At 42.1% G+C, this 24,547-nt stretch overlaps 1 protein-coding gene across 1 annotated transcript in view; it reads left to right on the plus strand.

Annotated features, from left to right (window-relative positions):
* Positions 1-3,059, plus strand: part of LOC149783363 (uncharacterized) — a 41,939-nt gene extending 38,880 nt beyond the window's left edge. The window contains exon 2 of the mRNA XM_089931577.1: positions 974-3,059. Coding sequence (XP_089787703.1) covers positions 974-1,533 — 560 coding nt within the window. The 3' untranslated portion in view covers positions 1,534-3,059. The remainder of the gene's footprint in view (positions 1-973) is intronic.
* The last annotated feature ends 21,488 nt before the right edge of the window (positions 3,060-24,547 follow it).

The raw sequence follows: 24,547 nt of genomic DNA on the forward strand, positions 1-24,547 counted from the left end.
GTTTGTTAAATGGATCACCTGAATTTACTACGAATCTTAATATTAAGTTTTCAAACTTATTCCAAACCAATACTAAAGATACGAAATACTTTATATAATTCAGCACTATTCAAATTAATTTCTCTGTTCAATTAACTGATGCCACACTTACAAACATTCTTCACTTTTTGGTAATTGTTGTTTTGTGTATTATATTTTATTGTATGTTCTCTTGGCCAACATATGATGTTGTTAATTCATTTCATTTATTTATATAATCTTTTTCTTTCTATCCTTATCTTATATTCAAGTGCCAGTAGCCATTTAAATTTCTAATTCATTGTGTGGAAAGGGTTTATTCTAAGTTATGAGAACTTTTAGCCAGAACTCTTTAGTCAAAATGTATGGTAGTAGAATCGGTTTAAGCTAATCGGATTACTTTTTTAATAAAACATAAACTTATTCAGCTCTTGTCATAATTGCCTTTGGGAGCAGACTACTTTTTGTCCTACCTTTCTACGCAATTACCGGATTCGGAATAGATATTTACGTATAAGTAGCAGAAGAAAATATATATTTGTTTCTGATTGTATGGAAGCTTTGCTATTCCAAAATATCATTTTATGACAGTATGAAATATTTTAACATTTCATAAACGAACATTCATGATCCAACAGTAACTTTCCTTTTCCCACTCCATAGTTACCAACCCTAAGGGAAGATGAATTCAGACTTAATCGTTTACAAGTCGCACACTGTTTAAATTCAGCGTGGAAATGGGAAATACATAAAATAATTAAATAATACATGCGCTCGTTTCTCATTGTTCTCCGTAAATTATTCTTATTTGAGGACCGCTTTTCAATTAGATAACATTTTTGCTTTTTTCTCTTTTGAAATTGCTCGTTAATAAACACAATGTACCTAGGATTCCTGAGATGTATTTCTGGTTATTCATTTGCTTGCTATTTAAAATTTTATTTCAATTTTGCAGACATGTATTCTTTGCGGGAAGGAGCTTGCTCGATACTGGAAAAACGAAGTGTATTACGCAATGCACATCATGCTTCCCCTGGAAATACCGACAAAAATGAGACCTCCTGCCTCAGAGCGGCAGCGTACAACCACAACTGTGTCACACCCACAACGGAAGAATCCGACTCAAGAACCGTTACCATCGAAGCAATTACCATCGACTTGAACACAATCGCAGCAGATAAGCGTAAATCTAGCAATGACCCCTTGAAGGCAGAAAAAGAAAACACCAGAAGGATAACATTTATTCTGTTTATAGTAACGTTGGTATATTTTATCAGCTTCCTTCCACATCTGGCATTAAAACTTGTCGCTTTTATGAAAGAGGACTTCTTGTTAAATCTAAATTTCTCTGAGTCAGTCGCTTATAATACGTTTGTTTGGTCCTTCTTCGTCAACAGCGTTGCCAATTCATTTATATACGGCTTTTATGACAAGAAATTCAGAGAAGAAATAAAGTATATATATTGTAGGAGTCGACTAAAATTAAACATCAGTCAGTCAACATCTGCTGGATAACACTTCAACTATCACACAGATTCCGTTGATCTTTCAGAATCGTACAGTTCTAGAGATGAAAATCTATTTGGAGTTTGAAAGTGAACGTGACAAACGTTCAAGAAGATAACTCCATTGTAATAAACAGCAATGAAGATCAGAGCAATGCTGTGTTCTTTCAAAAGGCATCTGGTCTTTCAAGCATAGACTTCGTAGGAAAACTGTGATTAAAAACCTGGCAGTGACGATGCATAAATGAAATTGTTTGTTCGTTTGGTGTTTAATGGCACTTTAGAACAAGAAAGGCAGAATAAAGATATCTCACAATAGCTAAACTTGACTTATCTTGACAGGCTTTAAAGCCTTGACCTATGATCGTTACGAAAACCGATTAGACACTGGGGATTGTGCAGCAAAAACAGGAAATCTTGCAGAAGTGGAGCTATTGCTGTACAACTTCTTATAGGCGAAACGTCATAAAATGCTTATACTTAGAAGCATTCATTGATGTTGTACATAACGACGGTGTAAGTTATTGTGTCAATAGATAATGAAACATTGTTCGGATATAGTGATCATTAATTTAAGGCAAGAGTTGAAATGGTAGGAACAAACAATTGTTATGTATATTAAACTTATAATGTTTGTTGGCGTTCAATAATGATTATATAATATGTATATCTATATTTTGTAATTGACCTTTGTCCAAAATTAAGTTGGTGACATTTATTTTTTTATGAACATAATACATAGAAAATATATCTTAAGATTGTAGATTAAATATTCATTCACTAATAATGGAGGTAAACATGTTTATTTGACCGTGAGACTAGGACATCAGTTTTCCATTTGGAGGATCTTGAACGTGTTGAAACCTTTTAATGATTTTGAGAGGAGACTGTCCCACATCCTGACTCTATTGTTGTGTCATAGCTTTTTACAATGTTGTTCTTTACTTGAAACATTACTCATTTGTTGCCTTAAAATCTTATTGTTGTGTTCAGTTTTTAAACTGGGTTAATTTATTTATTTCAAATTATTATTAATGGAACTACAAAGGGCATAAAACTATTCTTGAAGTAAACCATTACTCTGGAATTATAGTAAATTCAGACATGGATTATAATAGTATTGTGAGACATCAAAATACTATTAATACATCACCACAATCCAGGCCATTTGCACATTAGCACATTCGAGACTACTGGCACATCAAAGCATTCAGTACCGGAATTTATTAGAAATATCACCGGAATACAATCGGAACTTCATAGATTTGGACTTGTGATAAACATTTAAGGACTATTTAGGACTTAATTCTCTATACAGAATTTTTTTTGAAATTTTCCCCTTGTACTCAAGAGAAATACATTATTTATTGAATTAGCATAGCGTGTTAACTACCGCTCTTTTCTGTTACTCAGTTTAAGATCAAAGAGTCCTAACACAATATTAAATACAATATTAAGTTATAATATTGACCTGGTGTAATAATGCAGTCTGTATTAAAATACAAATGTGACAAATGTCTTCGTATAATTTGTGAATACTCGTTTCTTTTGATTTGTGGGGGTTGTTACGTAAGTAGTAAGGTGGGCCACCCTAGCCTCAATGGGAATTATCATTACAGAGACCCCTGGGCCACTCTAGCCTCAATGGAAAATTAACATGGAGAAAAATCGTGGGCCACTCTAGCCTCAAGGGGAATTTAACATGGGAAATAGTCTTGGGCTACTCTAGCCTCAAGGGGAATTGAACATGGAGAAAAAACCCTGGGCCACTCTAGCCTCAAGGGGAATTGAACATGGGATTTTTTTTTTAATTTTTTTAAAATTTAAATTTAAATTTAAATTTAAAAAAGGGGTAGGCAATTGAATAAAGTCATTCTCTTTTCGAGAAATATGGCTGGCCCTGAAAAGGGCCTTTGGTTTTTCTTCTTCTTCTTCTGCTTCTAATTTCTTCTTTTTCTCAACCAACTTCTTATTTTCTCTCCTACACTCTTTCTCTTCTTTTCCTTCTTTTTTTTCTCCTCCTCTTCTTTCTTCTTCTCTTGCTCCTCTTCTTTCTTCCTCTTCTCATTTTCTTCTTCTTTTTCAATTTTTTCATTCCATTTTCTTATTCTTATCCTTTCCTCTTCATCCTCCTTCTCCTCCTTTATCTCTTTCATGACACCACTTATTATGTCCTTTACTTTTCTTACGTTATTAATTTCCATCTTTACACGATGGGGACTATAGGAATAGTGGTCTTCATTCAGTCTTACTAACATCTGCTCCATCATTCCTAAATTGTCTAAAACCTCTTGTAATTTTTCCATTTTGTCCAGTTGGTTCGAAGCCATCTTCTTTGTAGAATGGTTTGAACGACGAATACTGTGGGTTCTTATACGAAAAGCGCGGACGTGAAGGAAAACATCCCCCTAAAAACATAAAATTGATCTTACCCAGATCATGACCAAACAACGCGCGGACGTGAAGGAAAACATCCCCTACTTTCTCATTTCATATAATAAAACCCAAACTATACTCTTCACATACGCTAAGAAACAATAAACTAACCCATAATCTACTATTCACACAAACTTACGTGAGCAGTTACAAACACAAACACAAACACAAACACACATACACTCACACTATGAAAAAAGAGTTAGTGTTTATATTCACACTACTCTACCTACACACATTGGCAAATTGATGGTTATTTCTTTTCTTGAGTATTGGGTAGCCCTTAAAAGGGCTGGGTTTTTTTTAACTCCAGATGCACCTATCTAATGATGGCACCTTCCTGGCCTGGCGCCACACACGCATCTTCTTCCCCAGTCTCCTTTCACCTTTCTTCTGGGGAGCGCAGAGGGAGGATGATTCGCTTCAGCACCCCAATCCTTTGTCTCGGGAATATTGTACGACATCCTCTCTCCTATTTTCTTTTCCTCCTCTTCCCTCTGTCTTCTCTCCTCCTCTTCCTTCTTTATTCTTTCCTCTTCTACTATAGCCTCCGCGGCCAGTTCATTTAACAGGCGCCTGACATATTCCAGATGTATCTGGAGTTCAAGAAGTTTTCTTATTCTGCTATTCATTCTTGTGTTGATATATCAACAAGGGTAGCTAGACTGCCCAGCGAGTTTCAATTTATAGTGAAAGCGCGGACGTGAAGGAAAACATCCCCTAAAAACATAAAATTGATCTTACCTAGATCATGACCAAAGAAACAACGCGCGGACCTAAAAGAAACACTCACTCACTTTTTTTATGCTACCCATTCCTATTCTAAAATTTTTTTCATTAATCACTTCAATAGACTATCCACATACGCAAAGCAATCCAATCCAATCCCCAAATCTACTCTCCCCACACCTCAAACACCAAAAAAAAAGACATCATTTTAATCTACTATCCACACCTACGTACGCGAGCACTTACAAACACACAATCTTATACACCAACACATACCTTCACATTTTTTTAAAAAAGAGTTAGTGTTTATTTTCACACTACTCTACCTATACACATTGGCAAATTGATGGTTATTTCTTTTCTAGAGTATTGGGGTAGCCCTGAAAAGGGCTGGTTTTTTTTGTTTGCTATGGCAATCTTTTTTAGTTTCTAAGAATGCGATGTCCTCTGAGGATAGACTTTCTGGCGATAGGTCTGCTTCTTCGGAAAGAGAAGAAGAACTCTTTGGTGTCGATACGACAATCGACAAAGCCTCTGTCAGCTTCAGGTTGCTGCTGCTGCTGTTGTTGTTGTTGCTGCTGTTGCTGCTGTTGTTGCTGCTGTCTCTGAAGTCTGTACTTCTCTGTCCATTCTTCTTTTTCCCTGTTCACTTCTTCTCTGAAGAGCTCTTCTATCAGGTCTTCAGTGATTTTTAGCATTCTCACATTCTCTACTTCTTCTGGCTTCGGTATCAGACTGTGTCTGACCCTATGCAAATTCACGTAGGCTTCGTTGAGCTTAGCTAGTTTGGAGCACATCTTCGTAGGAGGATGAGTCGACAATGGATGGTTAGACTGGAAACAACCCCGGTTCTTAAAGTCAAAGCGCAGACGTGAAGGAAAACATCCCACACGGTTTTCGAGTCGCAACGTTCAGTGAGTGTCATGAGAGGGATAGTAAGAAATGAAAGAGCATCAATCCAACAGTCTTATAGCTAAACAAACCACAAAGGCATTTTTTTCAAAACACAACATTTTTTATTCAAAAATCACTTAACACTAAACAACAACTCTAACATTTTTAACAATAATCCAACAATATAACATCAAACAATTGTTTCAAATCACAAACATTTTTTTCTCAATTGACAATCTACTTTAAACAGGGCTGACAACGTTGTGAATGAAATTGTGATTTCCAATGTTGGAAATCATTAGGCCATTGATGGACACTACGTTTCCTAGCTTGAGACAAAAGATAAGCATAATGGTCACAAAACCATCGATCTACTTTCACATCGTTTCTAGAAGAAGAACGAGGATCAAAATGAGTCACTAAATGTTCTAAGGAATAGCCCAGGCTGCGATGATGCAGAAAATACACACAATATTGTCCACACACCAAGGAATCTGTGCCTTGTAATTTCACGTTATTGAATCGGGTGGTCTGAGCATTTCTTCTCATAAAGTCGATGATATCGTCTTCCAAAGGGGGCAATCCGTACGAATCGAAATATTCCACACATCCTTCTTGAGGAAAGTAAACGACTACCCAGTGGGTTCCTGGGAGATGACTGTCGTCCGTGTTGATCACGTAAGCTTGATGGTCTTTAGGTTTGCGATGAGGGAGTTCATCTTTAGCACAGACGACAGGATTCCAAGAAGACGTATACGAACTGTGGTTCAAAAGGTAATAAAGTTCCCAGGTATCCATTTGTGTGTTTTTTTTCTTCTTCACAGGTAATAATAAGTCGTCAATTCGATCCTGACTTCTTGCTTGAAAATGTCTGACAAGTAACCGTTTCTTCGTTTCGTCTCCTCACTCTGATTCAGGAGAGCTTCGATACGATGGATCTCTTGAGTGGTTAATGGTGGACAAGAATGTTTACGCAAGTCTTTATACCACTGGTGCAACACGTCTTTGTCCGAGATGAGACTCCAAGCTTCGTCCAGATACTCGTCCAATTTTTCTTCTTGACTCAACATCAGGCATTTATCGTGTTGAATTTGACTGGGATGATCGTTTTGACATCCATAGCAATTTTTCTTGATCAATTCCGTCATTTTTTCGACCAAGTGTTTGGCAAAATAGCAGACTAAATGGGCTTCTTGTTCTGGCCATCTTGACTTCATCATGATCACTTCTTCTTCCACAGTCTCCTCACATTTCATGTCCAAAGTTTCTCCACTAGGTAAAGAGGGACAACAGTCTTCCATGGTTTCTAGTAATCTAGGATGACTTCTCTCAAACTGTTGATTTCTATGGTATTATCGAATTCTGCATACAGGATGACGTTCACCGTTTCATCAGGGTCTCGGTCTTTAAACTGAATTTCCACACGAATCTGGCCGGATTTTATAGGGTGGAAATGTCTCTCGTCGCTGCCTTGGTCTGGAGTGAAATCAAAAGCCCACAAAGCGTAGCCTCCTGCATAATCCTCGTACGTAATACCGTGACTGGTATTGGTTCCTAACTGTCCGGTGGCTTCGTACAGGGACAAGTACGATCTCAAGTAATTCTTCTTGGTAAAGTCAGGTTCAAACGGTCGGGTACACAAGGTTTTGCCATCGCGACTGACTTCGATTTTTGACACGCCAAAGTGTTGAAAGTAGAAAGGATTTTTTCGGCAGCTCCGTTGAAGGCTGTATTCTCGACGATACCAACGATCAAACGTTTGGGTAACTGTCCTTGGAACAGATGATCTTCGATCATGGATCGCTGTCCCTTGGGAATGGTGAAGGTTTTCACTTCCACGCGTCGTATGGGATACTTGGCGGTCGTTCTGCTCAACGTCTGACTGATGTCGTTTCCCACTTTAGGTAACACTTCCACACGGCGTACGTAGAGTCTGGCTTCTTGGATTTTGGTTTTGTAATCGTAACTATCAGCCAATAAATGGAAAGCGGTACTGCTACGATTCAGTCTCAGGCGGACATCCACCCCGTTCAGCAAATACTTTTCTTGCAACCACATGTCCAAATGCAAACGATCCATCAGTTCTAAACTTGTGTCGACTCCCGTGATTCTCTTTCTTTGTTCTACAAATCCACCATTGTTGTCCTTCTTTTCATCAGTTTCCAATATTTCAAACTTGGTAGGTTCGTCAGCTTCCCATACCACACAGGCATTGAGATGAGTGTTCTTGGCATCTATTCCGTACGTCAAGAGATTTTCCAGGTAGGCACGATAAGGGTAAGTATCCATGCTGCTACTGACCAGTTTGTTATTCAAGTACAAGTCCACTCCACTGAACAAGGAATGCATGAAATTGTTGACGGGAGCTACTGCTTCATCGTCTATAGCACCTCCAGTCTTATCTAGAATTTTGACTTTCAGGTACAAGTAACTGCTATTCAGATCGATGTAATCTTCGGGCTGTCCTTTGATTTCAAACTCGATGGGAGCGGAATCCGTCAAAGAGGAGACGGGGTGAAATTCCACCCACTGTGATTCTTGCATGGTCATCATGGTGGGGGGCATGGCAAATAGATCCAGTTCCGACTTGGAACAAGCGCAAGACTCTCGGTGCATCATTTTTTTTTTGTTCTTTCTCAATAATCGAAAACGTCTAAGTCTCGAACGGTTCTTCTTTTCTTGGCCTTTCTAGCTTGAAGTCTGGTGAAAGGGTGTTTTCTTCGTCGTCTCTTTCTGCCTTGTCCTTGCTGAATGCCTGACTCGGTAGCGTGCAGGGCATTTATAGGTGTGTCTCGGCGACCCAAAATGTCTTTGCCCGTTTGCAGCAAGACATTTTTGCCTGCCCTCATGAAGGCTTCTTTAGGGTTTTGTTTGTCGATGATGACATTTTGGAGAAATTCTTTGCCTTGCGTCAGTGCCGCATCTTTCAAGGCGTGCAATCCGCGTGTCACCATCGGTTTCAACACCGGGGCCACCGAACGAAAGGCCGATTTCAGCATATCTCCTAAACCGTGTCCTCGCTGTCGAGCAACCCCTTGGTACACTGGATACATGACTTACGAGTCGTGCGAGAACCGTTTTCGAAAATGGAGTTTCACCGTGACTTTTCCTTTGGTGAATGGAATATTTTGTCCCAGATCTCCTTTTATAGCAATGTTGACCGTGTCCAAATACGACTTACTGACAGGCAAATAGTGAGGATCGACAAATTCGCGGTGAACGTGGTAAGTGTTTCCACCTTCCTCGTCAGCGTTCGTGGCAGAATCCACTTTGAAAGGAATGACACGCAGTAACGGCACGGAGGTGTGTCCCACCACGTTGTACTCCACCACATCGGAGTACACAAACATCAAATTCAGTCCTTGGTTCAGTTCTACCGGGATACGAAATAACTTGCTAAAAGACTCGTTGTCGTAAACGATGGGTAATTCGTTTTTCTTCATCATGGCCATTCCCATGTCCATGTCTCCGCCCAACATGTCAAACAATTCAGGACAAAATAAAATGGGCATGATTTACTCCGTTCAAATTTCATCGAGAAGCGACGAGCTGCTTTGTGGTACTCCATGGTGACACTTTTGTTGACATGCTCCAAAGCTTTCAGAAACACGACATTAAACCTGGAGGCTATGGTACTGACCAAATGTTGACCACTAAAATAATAGCCTGGGGGAATGAACAAGTGATAGGTGGTGTACTTTTGATTTTGTGTACGGGTTTTCTTGTCATATTTGACATTGCTATCCATCCACTGTTGCAATTGTTCCTCATGAACTTCCACATCAAAAAAATTTTGATTGGGAAGGATATTGAGGACTTGGGTCGGGTGAATGATTTCTACTAAAGCCACTTCCCAATGGGCTTCGTGATCTAAGGGGATGGCCTGAGGTAATTTGGTCGTGAAACAGCACAACGTGTTGTGGGGAAACACCTCCATGGAACTGTCACTGGGTAAGGTTAAGTAAAATTGGTTTTGGTGACTCATAATTCCAGAGTTCTGTGGCTGTCCGAGGGGTTACTGGACGTCAGAGGCGTGTCTCCACCCAAAATGGGGTTCTGGTTGTTGTTGTTGGAGTGGTGACTGACACTGGCACTGGACACAAGGTTCCCGTGGTTCCCGTTCGAGGAGAATTTCAGGGAGGGATTGGGAAGCAGGTAACCGATGCAACTGCTCAATAAAATGGTCCACAATTGTTTGTCTCCTTGTTGCAAACTCAAATTGGCAATGGCTGCCCCGATGACACAATACACCACGAAGATTTGGCAGAAAAAGACGATTTGCGTTTTAGGCACACGTTCTCCACACCACACCCACAAGGGTTTTTTTTTTGTAAATCTTGCACAGAAGAACTGGGTGAAGGAGGAGTGGTCGACGTAGCTGCGTCTGTGTGAAAGGGCATGATGGTCACTTCTTTTTATAGTCGATGACTTGCGAAGCGTCGATCCAAGAATCAAAACTGGGTGGATATCCTTTCCAACGTACTTTGACTTCTTTGACACGTCGTTTGCCCACTTTACGGGTTCTGCGTTCGAGAATGCTTTCGATGTCGTACACGTCGTCTTCTTTTTTGGTGACACGTTGTAACTCGGGCAAATAAAACGTTCCTTTGAGCACTTCTCCGTTCATGTCTTCCAATTTATAGACGGCAGGATGACGGCCATGCACTCGTCCAGTGACACGAAACAGTTCGGTCGTCCAGTTAGGTAAGTAACCTTTGTCAAAAGTGCGTTTGGTTTTGCCAATGCGCACCCAATCTCCTACGGCCAACTCTCCACTTTTCTTGGGGACAGCCCTCGTCGGGGACGTACCAAACAGACGCTCAAACACCAGCACTTCGTTGTCGGGAGTCACGTCTTGCGGGGCACGTCCGATGCTTCGATGGTAAGATTGGTTGTACGCTTGCACCAGGTGCGGTAAGATGTCGATGTACTTCAGAGTGTGGTGATGCGTAAAATATTTCCACATGCGTTCTTTCAATGTGCGTTGAAAACGTTCCACGATGCTGGCTTTGGTTTCGGGATTCTCGGTGGTAAAAAAATGAATGTCACGTTTCTTTAATTCTTTTTGGAAAGCTTGGTTCAGAAATTCGGTGCCTTTGTCCGTTTGCCATCGAAGAGGGTGACGACCGCTTTGTTTCAACAACCGTTGCAGGGCTCGCACTAACTCGCTGATCGATTTGGAAGTCAAGGGCACGACCCAGGCAAATTTGGAAAAGACGTCGATGACACAAAACAAATATTTGTAGCCACGATTGTAGCTGGCCAAATGAGAGACATCGGCTAAATCGGCTTGCCATTGATGATCGATACCTTCCACTCGGGTGCGACTTCTGGCAAACTTGCGTCGAATGGGTTTGTGTAAAGTGTAGGTAGCTTGTTCTTGTAACCATCGTTGCACTTGAGGTAAACGGAGACTTTTCAGTCGAGTTTTGGCAGCACGATACAATTTTTGAACTCCTGCGTAACCTGCAGGATGCGAGGGATCGTAGTAAATGCTGGCTAAGACTTTTTCCATTTTTTGTGTTGGTTGGTGTGTTAATAAGACACCCACTCTTGGAGGATGCTACTCTTTTTCTCTTGGGGTATTTTCTTGGATTGCAATGCTTTGCGTGTGCGACCGGCAATAGGTGTTGAAGAGGAGGATGTCTGAGCGGGGGATATCGGTTCTTGTTTCACTTCTGTCTTCACTTCTGTCTTCACTTTCTTTTTCTCTTGTGATGAAGAAGGGGTGGCCATCATCTTTTTAATCCATCCAATTCTGGAGGTAGGTGGTGTTGTTAACTTGCGTACTTTTTCTGGTGGAGTTTGAAACCCTTCTTCTTCTTCTCCTTTTTCTGTCTTGGTCACTGGTAGTGGTGGTACTGGTACTGGTACTGGTACTGGTGATGGTGCTGGACTTTTCATCAAGGTCTTAAAATCTTTCAGAGTGGGTAGTGCTGTTTCGTCTAAAGCTTTCTGGTGAAAGAGTTGCAGTCGTTGCAAGAGTTGACCGTACTTTTGCGATTTTTCTGTTTCGGACAAATCTTGGCGATCCATTAAGGACTGCAATTCGTGTTGTAACTGGGACATCTCGCTCAAATTGGGATTGGGAGGTAAATGCGGGGTACGTTGTTCTTGCCACCGATGGTATTCCATCCATCGTTTGTAAGGCACTAAAGCTAGTTTTCGTCCTTCCATGGGGTTGTCAGGGGTCGATTCTGAGATCTTGGGACTTCCGAGGGCCTTTTTATCTTGCTCCCACCAGTCCTCCCAACATGGTTCCCAAGACTCCTTTCAGTATGGGGCCTAACAAGAGAGGCAAAATGCCTCCACGTTGGACCAACATCTTCTTCTTTTGACGAATGGGAATTTTCTTTTGAACCATTTGGCGAAGAACGTGACGATGTTTGCCTAAGCATTGTTTCTGGTGTTTGGACAAAGGGATCGTGCCTTTCAAGGCGTTCAAACAACATTCGCACACGGTATCGATGACCTCTTTGGAGGCCGATTGAATGAGTTTTTTTCGTAGAGGTGGAGAAGCTTTGGACAGGACAGATAACATGTCCCCATGTTTGACTAAACGAGGAGGCAGTCCTTTCTTTTTCTTTCCTTGGGGTTTTCTGGAGGGTGACATCTTTGAGTCTTCAGGAGCACCAAAAAACACTGATACCCCCGACTTGGTCACAGGCCTTTTTTATACTGGAACGCGTCGCCACTGATTGTCTTTACGTCGTATTAGTTTGAGGACAGGCATGACACGTAGTGCAGGGGTACGTAACGGACTAAATCGAGCCAGTTCTTGCTTGGACAAATCCAGTAAACTTTGTAACATGCCCGATCTTTCTTGGACTTTGATTTTGGGAGAAGGTACTTTGTGAGCAGCAGCCACTGCCACTAAATTGGAGGGTCCTGCCACTGGGGAAGTTCTTTTTGAGGTCATCACCGGAGAAGTTCTTGGTGTGATCAACGTCTCCAAGTACTCTTCAGTTCTTGGTGTCATCAACGGAGAAGTGGATGAACGTGAGGATGCCGGAGACGCATTCACTGCCGTGGCAGGTCGTGGTTTGCGAGTGTAAGGTTGCGTCCTGGCCGAAGTGCCTCTCTTGCGACTAGTTTTCTTCTGTGGGCTTTTCTTTTTCTGGGGACTTTTTCTCTGTTTCTTTTTCTGGGGGCTTCTTTTCTTTTTACGGCGTGGTGTCTGGTCAGAGGAGGGTCCCGCCACGGGAGAAGTTCTTCGTGGGGACCTGGTCTTTTTCTTTTTCTTCTTGGGGCTTCGTTGGACTTTTGTCTTGGGTATAACTTTGGGAGCATTAGGATCCCATCTTAAGAGAGAGCGAATGATGACCCCTCCTGGAGTACCACTCCCTCCAGGATTCAAAATGCTTTGTTTTTTGGTTTGAGTGTCGATGCGGGGATCGGCCAGTTGGACCAAAGCGACTTTGTTTCGATCCAAACAGCGTTTGGTTTGATGAGGAATCTGAATGATTCCTTGGAGTATTTGACGTGCCGTCACCGTGAACCATCGTAAGACTTCTTTGAGACTAGCTTCTAAGACACGAGCTCGTGTTTGTGGATCTTTTTCTCGACTGATGCCATACAAGGCACGAATCAATTTGACGGGAAGATGCGACTGAAGGGACGTCATGTTCACACTGTGTGAGACAGACGAAAAAGGGTCTGAGGTTTTTATAGATTTTTTTTCATGGGGAGTGAAATGAAGTCGAGGACGGAGACGTGTACAGGACAGGCCCTCCGTCTTGGCACCAGTGGTGAAACAAGTGGGTACGAAATCTCAAATCCTCGGGAGTCGTAGGTTTCAAATCGACGAGTAAATAGGCGTGTGGTGTTTGAGTGGCATCGTCGTACGCCTGAGTCAGCCAAGGCGTTCCTAACTGTTTGGCTAAGACTTACACTTGCGATTTATATCGAGGGCTTTTAAACAAGACCACGTAATGCGCATTGAGACTGATGGTGCGATGGGCTTTACTTTGTTGAAACAAATTTTGGGTGATGTAAACGACACTGGCATTACGGTGATGCCCTTTGCGCGTGAACCACAATTTAATTTCTTCTTCGTCTTCTCCTAACATGTCGTCGAAAATGACCAAATGGGTTTGACGGGAGTCAGAGACGATGCCGTCGTCTTCTTTAGGAATGCCTTCCACAAACACGATGGAATCGCCTTGACTTTCTCGCAAGAGGCTGTACGCCGATTGCCACTCTTTGTAACACCACACGATCCGTTGAGGTGGCCGATCGATCAAATGATGTTTATGTTCGATCAAACGTTTGACGAATTCGGTTTTGCCTGAACCGCTAGGTCCAGCAATGAGCATGTTAAAGGGATGGCGAAGATACAAAGCCTCCCAACTGGCACGATCTAAGTGTTCGTCGATGACTTTGACAGTAGAGGAAGAGGGAGCAGAGACAGCAGAGGTAGCCATTGTGTGAGAAATGTCACTTGTGACACGAAAACAAACAAGACAAGAGTTTATATACTTTTTTCAGAACACGTTTATTAAATGTTTTTTTTCAAACATGAATACGAAAGACAAAAATACATAAAAGCCAAAGGCTTAAGTACAAGGATAAAAGGCACATGATAACCATTAACGTGGAATAAAAACAAGTGTCTGTACAACAACAACATGTTTTGGGTAATGTTCTAACCAGTTCTATAGTAGGGGGTAAGGTCACACAAGTGTCCTCCCGAAAGGGTCTTTCAGGCCTGTCCACGACAGTCCTGTCCTGGGTGACGGGTTCTTCTGGCACCGTCACTAACACGGGTTGAAAAGTAACTTTTTTCCTTGAACAACTCTCGTGCATACTGGGCCACTTCTTGGGTCCAAGCCTCAAAACCCCATTCTTTCCAGGCACGGACATCTGTCCAATGGGGATGTAAGTCACAAGCTACACACACATCGTCATACACGTCTTGGGTAGCTAAAAGTTGACGAATCTTTTTCTCCTGTTGAGGTCGAGAAGTATCCAGATGAAAACGCAAGGCTTTGAGCAAAAGGAGTTTTTCGTGACCATTTAAGGCCATTGAGGTGGTAAGTACTGATCGTAAAGAGTCCACAAAGAATCGGCTGGTAAACGAAATCCCAGAAAACAAGTCACTAAGACACACACCACTTGTCGTCCCAAATTGAATGGATACAGCTCTTGTAATAATCGATGGTAATGATCCACGGTTTGAATATGGTCATTGAGTTCCTTCCACGGAATCTGTTCAATAATATGTGACATAATCCGTGGCATGGCAACTTGATTTTATAGTGTCTTTGTTTCGGAAGCAATAAAGGTAATTTCTAACCAAACATGTTCGTTCTCCAGTAGGGAATTTAAATGTTACATACTGTAACTGAAACGTCAGAGTTTGTCTAGATGTTTCGTCTTTTTCTAAGCAGATTCCATGTAACAAATGTTGGTAATCCTTTAACTCGTCTTCCTCAATACGTTGCAGTAAGTGAATCTCGAAGTAACCAAAATTACGAACGTCTAGTCCATCATCATCCCCAAACTGAAAGTGTTCAACAAGGTCTGACCAGTGAAAAAATTTCTGACGAATCAGTCCTCTTATACCATTCAGGTACCAGTGGTTAAAGATCTGGTGACGTAACGGATGCAATTGTTCTTTACGTTTCACTTGTATTTTGACCATCTCTCGGTAAATCCTTTCTCTCAACTCCTCAGGCAAGCCCAAAATGTTCTCTTGTAAAGTATCCATGAATAAGTCAGTCCGTACAATTCACAATCTTCTCATAGAGAGCAAAAGTAATCCACAGAGTGAGTAATTTCTGACCACTGCCATTCAGGGTAACGTCCAAGAATGTCGCTGAACTCTTTTGATGTAAACGGTCTAAAGCGATATAATAGGATGAATGCACCCTTGACCCAAAGAAATCTAACACACTGGTTGACCTTTTTCACTTTCCTCTTATGAATTTCTCGACACAAAAGTTCTACAGTGACCCATTGAGATTTCACTCTGGCAAACCCCTGCCAAACTTCTTTGTAAATCTTCTCTTGCAGTTCTTTAGGTAATGATTCAATATCGTTTTTGAAATGAAGTTTAAATACTGGTCTCGGTGATGTCCAACATTTGACTCCTAACCAATCTGGTTTCTTTTTCGTCAACGACATGGTAAGTTACTTCAATGTCTCGGTCAAACTAAGGGTAAGTAATTTACAATTCGGTGACCATCGAGCATGTTCTACGTAGGCCGAATCTTGCGGTTCCCAGTGGTGAAGTGACACACCGCAACTGAAGCACTTGACTTTATCTCCATCGCCCAAGTAGAAAAATCCGGCTCTGGCTAATTCTTCGGGGGTCGGTCCTCCCAGATACTTAGGCCATTTTCCTTTGAACGATTGAAGACGATTTTCAAAATCGCAGTATTCCGACAAACGCACAGGAAACGAATATTCGTCTTTCACAGATTCGTTTCGATGAGGGTTGAGTGACATGGGCAGGAGTTTGCTCAGGGCTGGATGACATCCGTAGAGGGGTAGACGTGAAGGTGAACATTCCCCTTTAAAACGAAGCCCAGTAAAATGTCCAAGAGGACAAGCGGCATCACTTTCGCATCCCTCAGGTTTGACACGCACAGCATCCCTTTCCATGATAGGGGTAGTGACACTAAAGTTCCCATGATGCTTTACGGCATCGCTCAGGTCACAGCGTACAGCATCGTACCCATCGCAAGGCTCACAATCGCATTCCACTTCCGAAACCTCACACCTGAATTGTGCCTTTCTAAACAACTTGATCTGTGTTTCTCTGAAAGTATTCATCTTGTTCGCTCGGTCTTGGTAGTCACAATAAACTATCGATCTTGCCTTAGGGTTCCTTTTTATATACAGACCAATACCGACGTGACCGTACGGCAACGTAAAGTGATTGGGAAGTCTCACTCGCTTCTGGTACACGATTTGATAGACTTTTTCCAAGGGTCGACTGACGATGTGGTGAGTGGGTAAACGTACAATCTTGTTCGGTTGATAGGTGGTCACTTTAAAGTTTCCATCCTCTCCCGATTGCAAGGCTTCTTTCAATACCCCAAAGTTGACCACTCGACTGGTACGATGATTCAGAGTCAGTCCTTTCACTTTGCACGTCGTGTGCACTTCTCCTTGTTTGTCACGGTATTCGTAGCCGTAATTTTTGGGACCACCACTGACGAAACTTAGAATCTTGTCGTCGGGATGCTCGTCTGTCCAGGCCCCTAAACGGTCTCCTTCGATGTCAGGGTGATGTTGAATCGAGTGATGGATGTAAATGCAACTGTCCGTGTCAAAGTACAGGACGCGTTCCCCTAACAGTTCTAAAGCTTCGTACAATTTTAAGCGAGCATGGGCTGTCACGTAAGCCGCAATGATGACATTTCCAAAAGGGTCGTCTTGTACAAAGTCCAGATCTTCTTCGTAACTGACCAAGATCAAATCCTCTCGAACGACGTCCACGTGTTTCATGTATTTGGTTTTGTCGTGAATCATCTGGAAGTAGCGGGAAGGTTCTGTCAAATATTCCGTCTTGGGTAAACACGGGCGTTGTGCCATTTTACCCCACAAGCAATTTAACATCACTTTGGCAAACGATCGCCTGCCTTCGTTTTTCTCGATGTGGTCTAAAGAGATGCCTTCTTGTTCATAGTATTTCTCTTTGAATTGTATTTGGTCTTCGGGAGTGTGACACCAGGACGGATAGCCGCTGGCTTCTTGTTTCAGTTTCAAAAAGGCATCCACGTAGTCGGCAAAAATGCCTTTCTGAGTAGGGTCACCCTTGTGGTACTGTTGTGTCTTGGGAAAGTGGCAAATTTCGTACACTTCTAACAGTTCGTATCCCATGTCCAGAGCTTTGAACAATTCTACGCTGACCCAGGTTCCCGTCAAGGCACGTTCTTCCTGGGTGTGCTGACAAGGCTGGTCTTGGTTGCACGTTTCGGCACAAGTACGACACAAGGGAAACATCAATTTGCCTTGACAATGGTGAGGTAAGACGGGATGGTATAGGTTCGTGGGAGGCAAAACTTTACACTTGATCAAGCCTTCGTATTGTCGAATGTTTTTCAGGTCGATGTGTTCCGTGAACAATTGCGGGTGCCATACAGGAAAGCGACAATATTTGCACACGTAGGGATACAGCGAACACACGTCCAAGTATTTGATTTCTTCTCCTTTCTCTTCGTCGGCTTGGTACAGCAAACAGGTGGCATTGGTCCTTCCTCCGTACAAACTATCCCTCGGGTTCAACGGGTCCATGAACTGGTAACTTTCCACGAGGCGTTTAAACTCGGGATCGGTTTTCATTCGGTGATCGTACTCGTGTTCCCACATTTCCACCACTTGGTATCCTTGCTGTTCTAACTTTAGGCGTCGCTGACAAGTGTCCTGGTACAAGTCTTCCATGGTTCGTTGTAAAAACTGATTTTTAGTGCTACGATCAGGGTAACAGACGGGACATCCGTGAAATAAGCAACCGTTAAACTCGTACACGATCTTGGGGTTTTCTAAGTCCCAGCCATCGACCGAATACGTTCCGATGGTCTTTTCGCCTCCTCCGTTGCGGACATGCTGAATCCATTTGTCTTCCTTGTTGCACAAGTAATGTAACCAACGTAGGGCTTTGACCGAGTATTGACGTTTGACATAGTGGGTCGTTTGAGGACTGATGACAGCCACGGTCTTTTCAGGCATGAATCGTTGTCGATACACTAAGGAACACGCTTTGGCAATGGTGCAAGCTTTTTCAAAGGATCGACCCCTCCGTGTTCCATGAACAGTTCTCGAAATTTTCCACAGCAACGCCCTAAAATGTCCACGTCGGAACGACAATACTTTAGCATTTCTTCCTGAAAGTCGAAAGTGTCCGAGGCGTGAGCCTGGTACCAAGCGTAGAAAGCTTCTCGTTGTTCGGTACGCATGTTGTCGGGGTCGTAATAGTGAGCCTCAGGCAAATGGGGTAGAACGGCGTGTTGATTGGCTTCCGTATTGAAAAAGTGAGGAAAGTACCCTTTAGCCATTTCTGTCATTCCAAACGTTTTAGGCATTCGGCTCAAAGGCATGGCCAAATAGCTCATCGAATCTTTAAACTGTACTTGTCCCACTTGCATGAAAATGATTTTGGCTCCGTTCAAAGTGACTTTAGGACGTTCGGTGCCTTGTTCCGTATAGCATCTCAAAAGAAACTGTCCATCGTATCCGGAGAAATTGTGAGCCATCACTGTGGCATGACGATGACAATCTCCGTAACGTTCGATGTCCTCTTGGCTCCACGTCTTGTCGATGGGATCTAGGACCCATTGGGCAAAATCGGCTAACGTGTTCGGTCCTCGAAAGATTTTTTCACGCCCTCCGGGAATTTTGCTGCAGTGAGGGCAATGACTGAAGATAGGTTCTTGAATGCACTTCTCGCACGCTCGATGAGCCACGCAGAAATTAGGAATGTGAATGCCGGTCTCTTGCATGCATTCGAAATCGAAAAAGATGAAATTGCCTTTCTTCTTGTGACCGTCCTCTTTCTCTGGTGGGGGTTGGTATTTTTGCACGTAGCATTGGTGTTCCAAGTCCACGATGTGGTGACAAATGTGACATTTTTTCTTTCCTCGACATACGTGTGCCTTGGCATTATTGGTAAGTATGCCTTGTCCACAGGTAGGGCACAATCTCAGGAGTTGACAAGCACATTTCTTCTGTGAACCTTGTGTTTTCAAATGTTGTTGGTAACAGGTAAGGCAGACAAACGTGCGCAGAGAAGTCGAACAAGGCACTGGTTCTTCGCTCAGACAGGGTGGAGTGGCCAAACATCCTGGGCATTTCCGTCCACAGTGCTTGTGTTGCTCTCGATTGTTATAACCATAATCACATTTCTCACAGTAATATCTGTATCCCAGGAATCCGGTGATAGTGGTAATGGTATCGAAATGGTCATCGTGATAATAAACATGAATGTATTTTCCGTCCTTAAAGTCTTGGCCTCGAAACAACAGAGGTCCGCGCATTTCTTGAGGGTGCACTTTCAAGGTGTAGCGTGGAGCTAGGACATCTTGCAATTTTTGCATCTCAGGAATGCCACAGGGTGTGTCTTTGGACAGACCAGCTTGTTGCAACAGGAGTTCTGCTTCGTTTCGTTGTTTGGCTCGGTCCGATTGTCGAATAGTTTTCCAGGCTCTTTTCCATTCTGTCGTGTCGTTCTTCTTGGCATAGGTTCGTCCCACCACGATGGCTCGAGCTAAACACATCTGGTCTTGAGGGTTGTTAATTCGGACGAGACTTGTTTTGGTGTTGCGAAGGTCGTCCACCAATAACATCTTTTTGCGTCCAGTCCCTTGAGGAGGAGAGACGTGGGCCATTTTCAGTGTGACTTTGCCATCGGTGATGTCAAACTGGTCATTAGATTGTTGTACGTGTTGAATCTTGTCCATGACTTTGGAAGGGGTTAGTTATGCGGGTCTGCTAAACTCGATCCAAACAGGGGATTTCAAACCGTCGTGATCTATGGATAGTGTCAAGCGATCGTCTTCTTTGGGTTGACATTGTCGCTTGAGTGCGGTGAGCAAAGAATCCCACATCTCGGTGATAAACCCTTCTGCTTTCTTCAATGGTACGTCGGCCTTGAAATCTTTAAACTTCACTGTGTAGGTGTAAACCGTGGTTCTAAATTTTCTAGAGGAGCGCTTTTCCGTATCTCGAATGGAATAGTACTTTTCAGGGTTGACTAAGGGTGGTGAACTTGGTTTAGAGGGTTCGGATTCTGGTTCACTCATGTCCTCTTCAAAATCACTGGCATGAATTTGTGCCAAGATTTCAGCCCTGGTACGAGGCGATAGATCACGTTTCTGCCTCTTACTTTCTTCTTCTTTCTTCTTGAATGAATAGGATTGTTTCATCTTGAGTGCAAAACGTCAAATGACTCAAGTTTAAACACCTTAGACTAATTTATAGTCATGGCAAACCAGCGTATATAAAAAGGGTGTGAGTCTTGTCCTTTCACTATTCATTTCACTCTCAAGCCGAGCACAACGATGGAAGAGACTAACCAAATCGAACGTTTCGTCAGAGCTTTGCGAGGGGTCATTAGAAAATTCTCTTCAGACCAGCCGACGGACTACTCTCCTTCCTTTCGAGATAAAACTTAAGATACTTGCTATATCTGTCAGAAGAAAGGGCATTGGTTTTCAGAGTGTCCAGACCGTCAAAAAAGAACAAAAACAGGGGCTAAAAAAGACAAAAGTCAAGATACCTGTTATTATTGTAAAGAAAAAGGACATTGGTCTCCAGATTGCCCAAAAAAGAAACAAGAGGAGTCAGAAGAAAAGAAGGATTCTTCAGAAGAAGAGAGGGATTCTTCGGAATAAGAAAGGGATTCTTCAGAGGAAGAAAGCAGACAGGTGAAGAAAAAGAAACAGGAGAAGAAAAGAAGAAGGGAAGAAAGTGAGGAGGAAGAAGAGGAAAAGCCTGTGACGGTGAAGAAATTCAAAAAACAGAGAGACTAAACAAGGAGAAAGAAGAAGTCAATGAAATTTTTATTAAAGTGTTGTGTTGTGAATTGTGAATTGGATTGTAACAATGGATAAAAGAATAAATTAATGAAATAAGGTAAGTGTCTTTGAGTTTTGATTTTAAAATAAGAAGCTACACTCACGCACTCATACAAAGAAACGTACTATAGGGGTAAAATGGGTTTTTTATTTGGTTTTTTTTTTTTGAGTTATTGGCAAATTGAAAGGCTATCTCTTTTCGAGAGACGTGGGTGGCCCTGAAAAGGGCCTTTTTATTTTGATGTAGGGGTGAGTTTAAGCAATCAACCTTAACTGCCTTAAGCCTTTGCCACGGCCAAGGCCTACTTCTGGACTGCGTAATGTTGATGATGATTGGGTTGAAATCACTAAGGGTGGTACGGTAGGCTTAGTCACAAGGTTAACGTGTTTAGCTCGGGAAGGTCGTATTCTCTTCGGTCGTAATAAAGAAGTCTGATACATTTGTTTCAGACTTCTTAACTCCGCTAAAATGTCCAACAGTACCGTGACCGTTTGATTTTCACCCTCTTGTTTCTTTGCTGCTACTTCTTCTTGCTGTTGTTGCTGTTGTTTTTTTTCTTACCTCTTCTTCTTGCTGCTGTTGCTGTAGGAGAAAAGCTTGTTCCGCTTCCTTTTGTCGTTGTATAAATTTCTCCAATTCTTCTTTCTGTCTCTGTCTAAAATTCTCCACTTGCGGTAATGAAGAAGGTAACGAAGGTTCCGGAACAAACTCTTGCGAGGAGAGAAAATCCACAAAATCCCAATTCACCTCTTCTGAAAGTAAGTCCGGGTTCCCTTGGACAGTCTCCCCTGCTGGTGGACCCCAATGGATCGTTTTCTGAATTTCCGTCATGTTGAATCACTGTCGCATAGATTGACTGTACACAAGCACTAGCGAATCTATATAGACCACGTGACGTCACAGACTGCTCTCTTCGGATTGGATGTGGGCTGACTGAATTTTGTAACGCGTGTTCCGATTGGTAAATGAACTCAATCCGTTTCAATCCTTTCTCTACCTATAAATAAGCGCAGTTCACTGCATTGATTCACCTCTTCTCGTCGCTTCAAGATGTGGACCACAGTTGAATCATCCACCCTTGTGTCTTCCATGATGTTTAGGACGGACATGCTCATGTATGTCCGGTCCAAGTGGACCGTTGTCCACAGGACAAACACCAGCCTGTGGATACGTAGGATCTACGTTGAAAGACAAGGATGCCTGAAAAGAGTGCTAATTTACGGGCCAACAGTGAGACGCAGCCTAAGGACAAGAAGAAGACCAATGCGGTGCCCTTTATGTTAATGAATACATTAACATAAACCCAAAGGCCCTTTTCAGGGCCAGCCATATTTCTCGAAAAGAGAATGACTTTATTCAATTGCCTACCCCTTTTTTAAATTTAAATTTAAATTTAAATTTTAAAAAAATTATTAAAAAAATCCCATGTTCAATTCCCCTTGAGGCTAGAGTGGCCCAGGGTTTTTTCTCCATGTTCAATTCCCCTTGAGGCTAGAGTAGCCCAAGACTATTTCCCATGTTAAATTCCCCTTGAGGCTAGAGTGGCCCACGATTTTTCTCCATGTTAATTTTCCATTGAGGCTAGAGTGGCCCAGGGGTCTCTGTAATGATAATTCCCATTGAGGCTAGGGTGGCCCACCTTACTACTTACGTATATTGGATTTAACTAATATTTAATTTAAAATAATTGTTTGTAAGTTTTTAATTTTTATATTTTATTTACATGTTAATGTAATGTAATTTTGTTTACTAGGAATTTTATATTTTCCAGAAAATTCAGTTTGACCTGACCTGACTTTTTCGAGGACGCGTAATAATAGAAACACTGTTTCTATTTTGACATAGTTCCTGGCCTTGATTGAGGGTCAAGTAGACAACATTTTTTATTCATTTTTGGTGTGTGAATGGTGCTGGTGAAATCGAGGCTTTACTGTGCTACTTGCCATTAGACTTGTAGATATTTTCCAAATTTTTCTAGAATGTGGTCACGTGACTCTCATCCGGGAATCTGTTTTTCGTCTCGAGTAACTGTATAATCCTTGTTTATAGTGATTTTTCTCATTTTAGGCTTAAAACACGTTACTACAAGGTACTCATTTGTTTATGACCATTTTGGGAATTATATTGTAATGTTCATTCGAATTGTTTGGATTCTAAAGGATAATTTTTTCTGGAATAATTTGAGTGCTCATACAGAATTTTCGGACAAAGACATTTCATTAATTCAATAATTCAAACACCGGATTATTGTTTGTGAATAGCACAGAACTGTAGACCTTACAACACCACAAAGGATACAATACACCTCATCGCCTTCCATCTTGGATATTTAGTCGAATGTATCCCTGTTTCCATCCAATGTTCGAACTCTATTTTGTATCAGGCGCTTTTTTAATGCACCCTTTTGACTTAGCTTTTTGTTCAATCAATTCAAACGGCTCCAAAGTAAGGTATAGCTTTAATGCTTTAATATGTGGTAAATTCGTTTCTGACAAGGCCCTAGACCAAACTGGTCCATGACGTTCTACTGACAAGGCCTAGACAAATGGGTTCATAGTATTCTACTGACACGGACCTATACCAAAATGGGTGCATGACATTCTGCTGAAAAGGCCTTTAACCAAATGTGTTCATTGCATTTTACTGAAAAGGCCTTTGACCAAATAAGTGCATGACGTTCTACTGAGAATGCCCTTGACCAAAAAAGTGCATGATATTCTGCTGACAAAGCCCTTGACCAAATAAATGCATGCCATTCTACTGACAAGGTCCTTAACCAAATAAGTGCATGCCATTCTATTGACAAGGCCCTTGACCAAATACGTGCATGACATTCTACTGACAACGCCCTTGACCAAAATGGGTGAATTACATCCTACCAACAATGCCCTTGACCAATTGGATTTATGGCATTCTACTGATAGGCCTAAAGCAATGAGTGCATGACATTCTACTGGCAATGCCCTTGACCAAAATAGGTGAATTACATCCTACCGACAAGGCCCTTGACCAATTGGATTTATGACATTCTACTGACAAGGCATACAGCAATGAGTGCATCACATTCTACTTTCAAGGTCCTTAACCAAAATGGGAGAATGACATTCTACAGACAAGGCCCTCGACCAAAATACTAATAAGGCCTAGAGCAAATAGGAAAATGACTTTCTACTGGCAAGACCTTAGACCGAAATGTGTGCATGAATTTCTACTGACATGGCCCTATGTCAAAATGGGTGCACGACATTCTACTGACATTGTCCTAGATCAAATGGGTTCATCGCATTCTACTGACTAGGACTAGGCCAAATTGGTTCGTGGCATTCTACTGACAAGGCCTTGACCAAAATGGGTTAATGGCTATCGACTGACAAGGCCCTATACCCAACTAGGTCAATAACATTCTACTGACAAGGCCCTTGACCAAATGGGTTCATGGCAGT

Source organism: Sinohyriopsis cumingii, chromosome 14 (assembly GCF_028554795.1).
Source record: "Sinohyriopsis cumingii isolate HCF-2022 chromosome 14, ASM2855479v2, whole genome shotgun sequence".
In the NCBI taxonomy this organism is placed as follows: Eukaryota; Metazoa; Mollusca; class Bivalvia; order Unionida; family Unionidae; genus Sinohyriopsis; species Sinohyriopsis cumingii.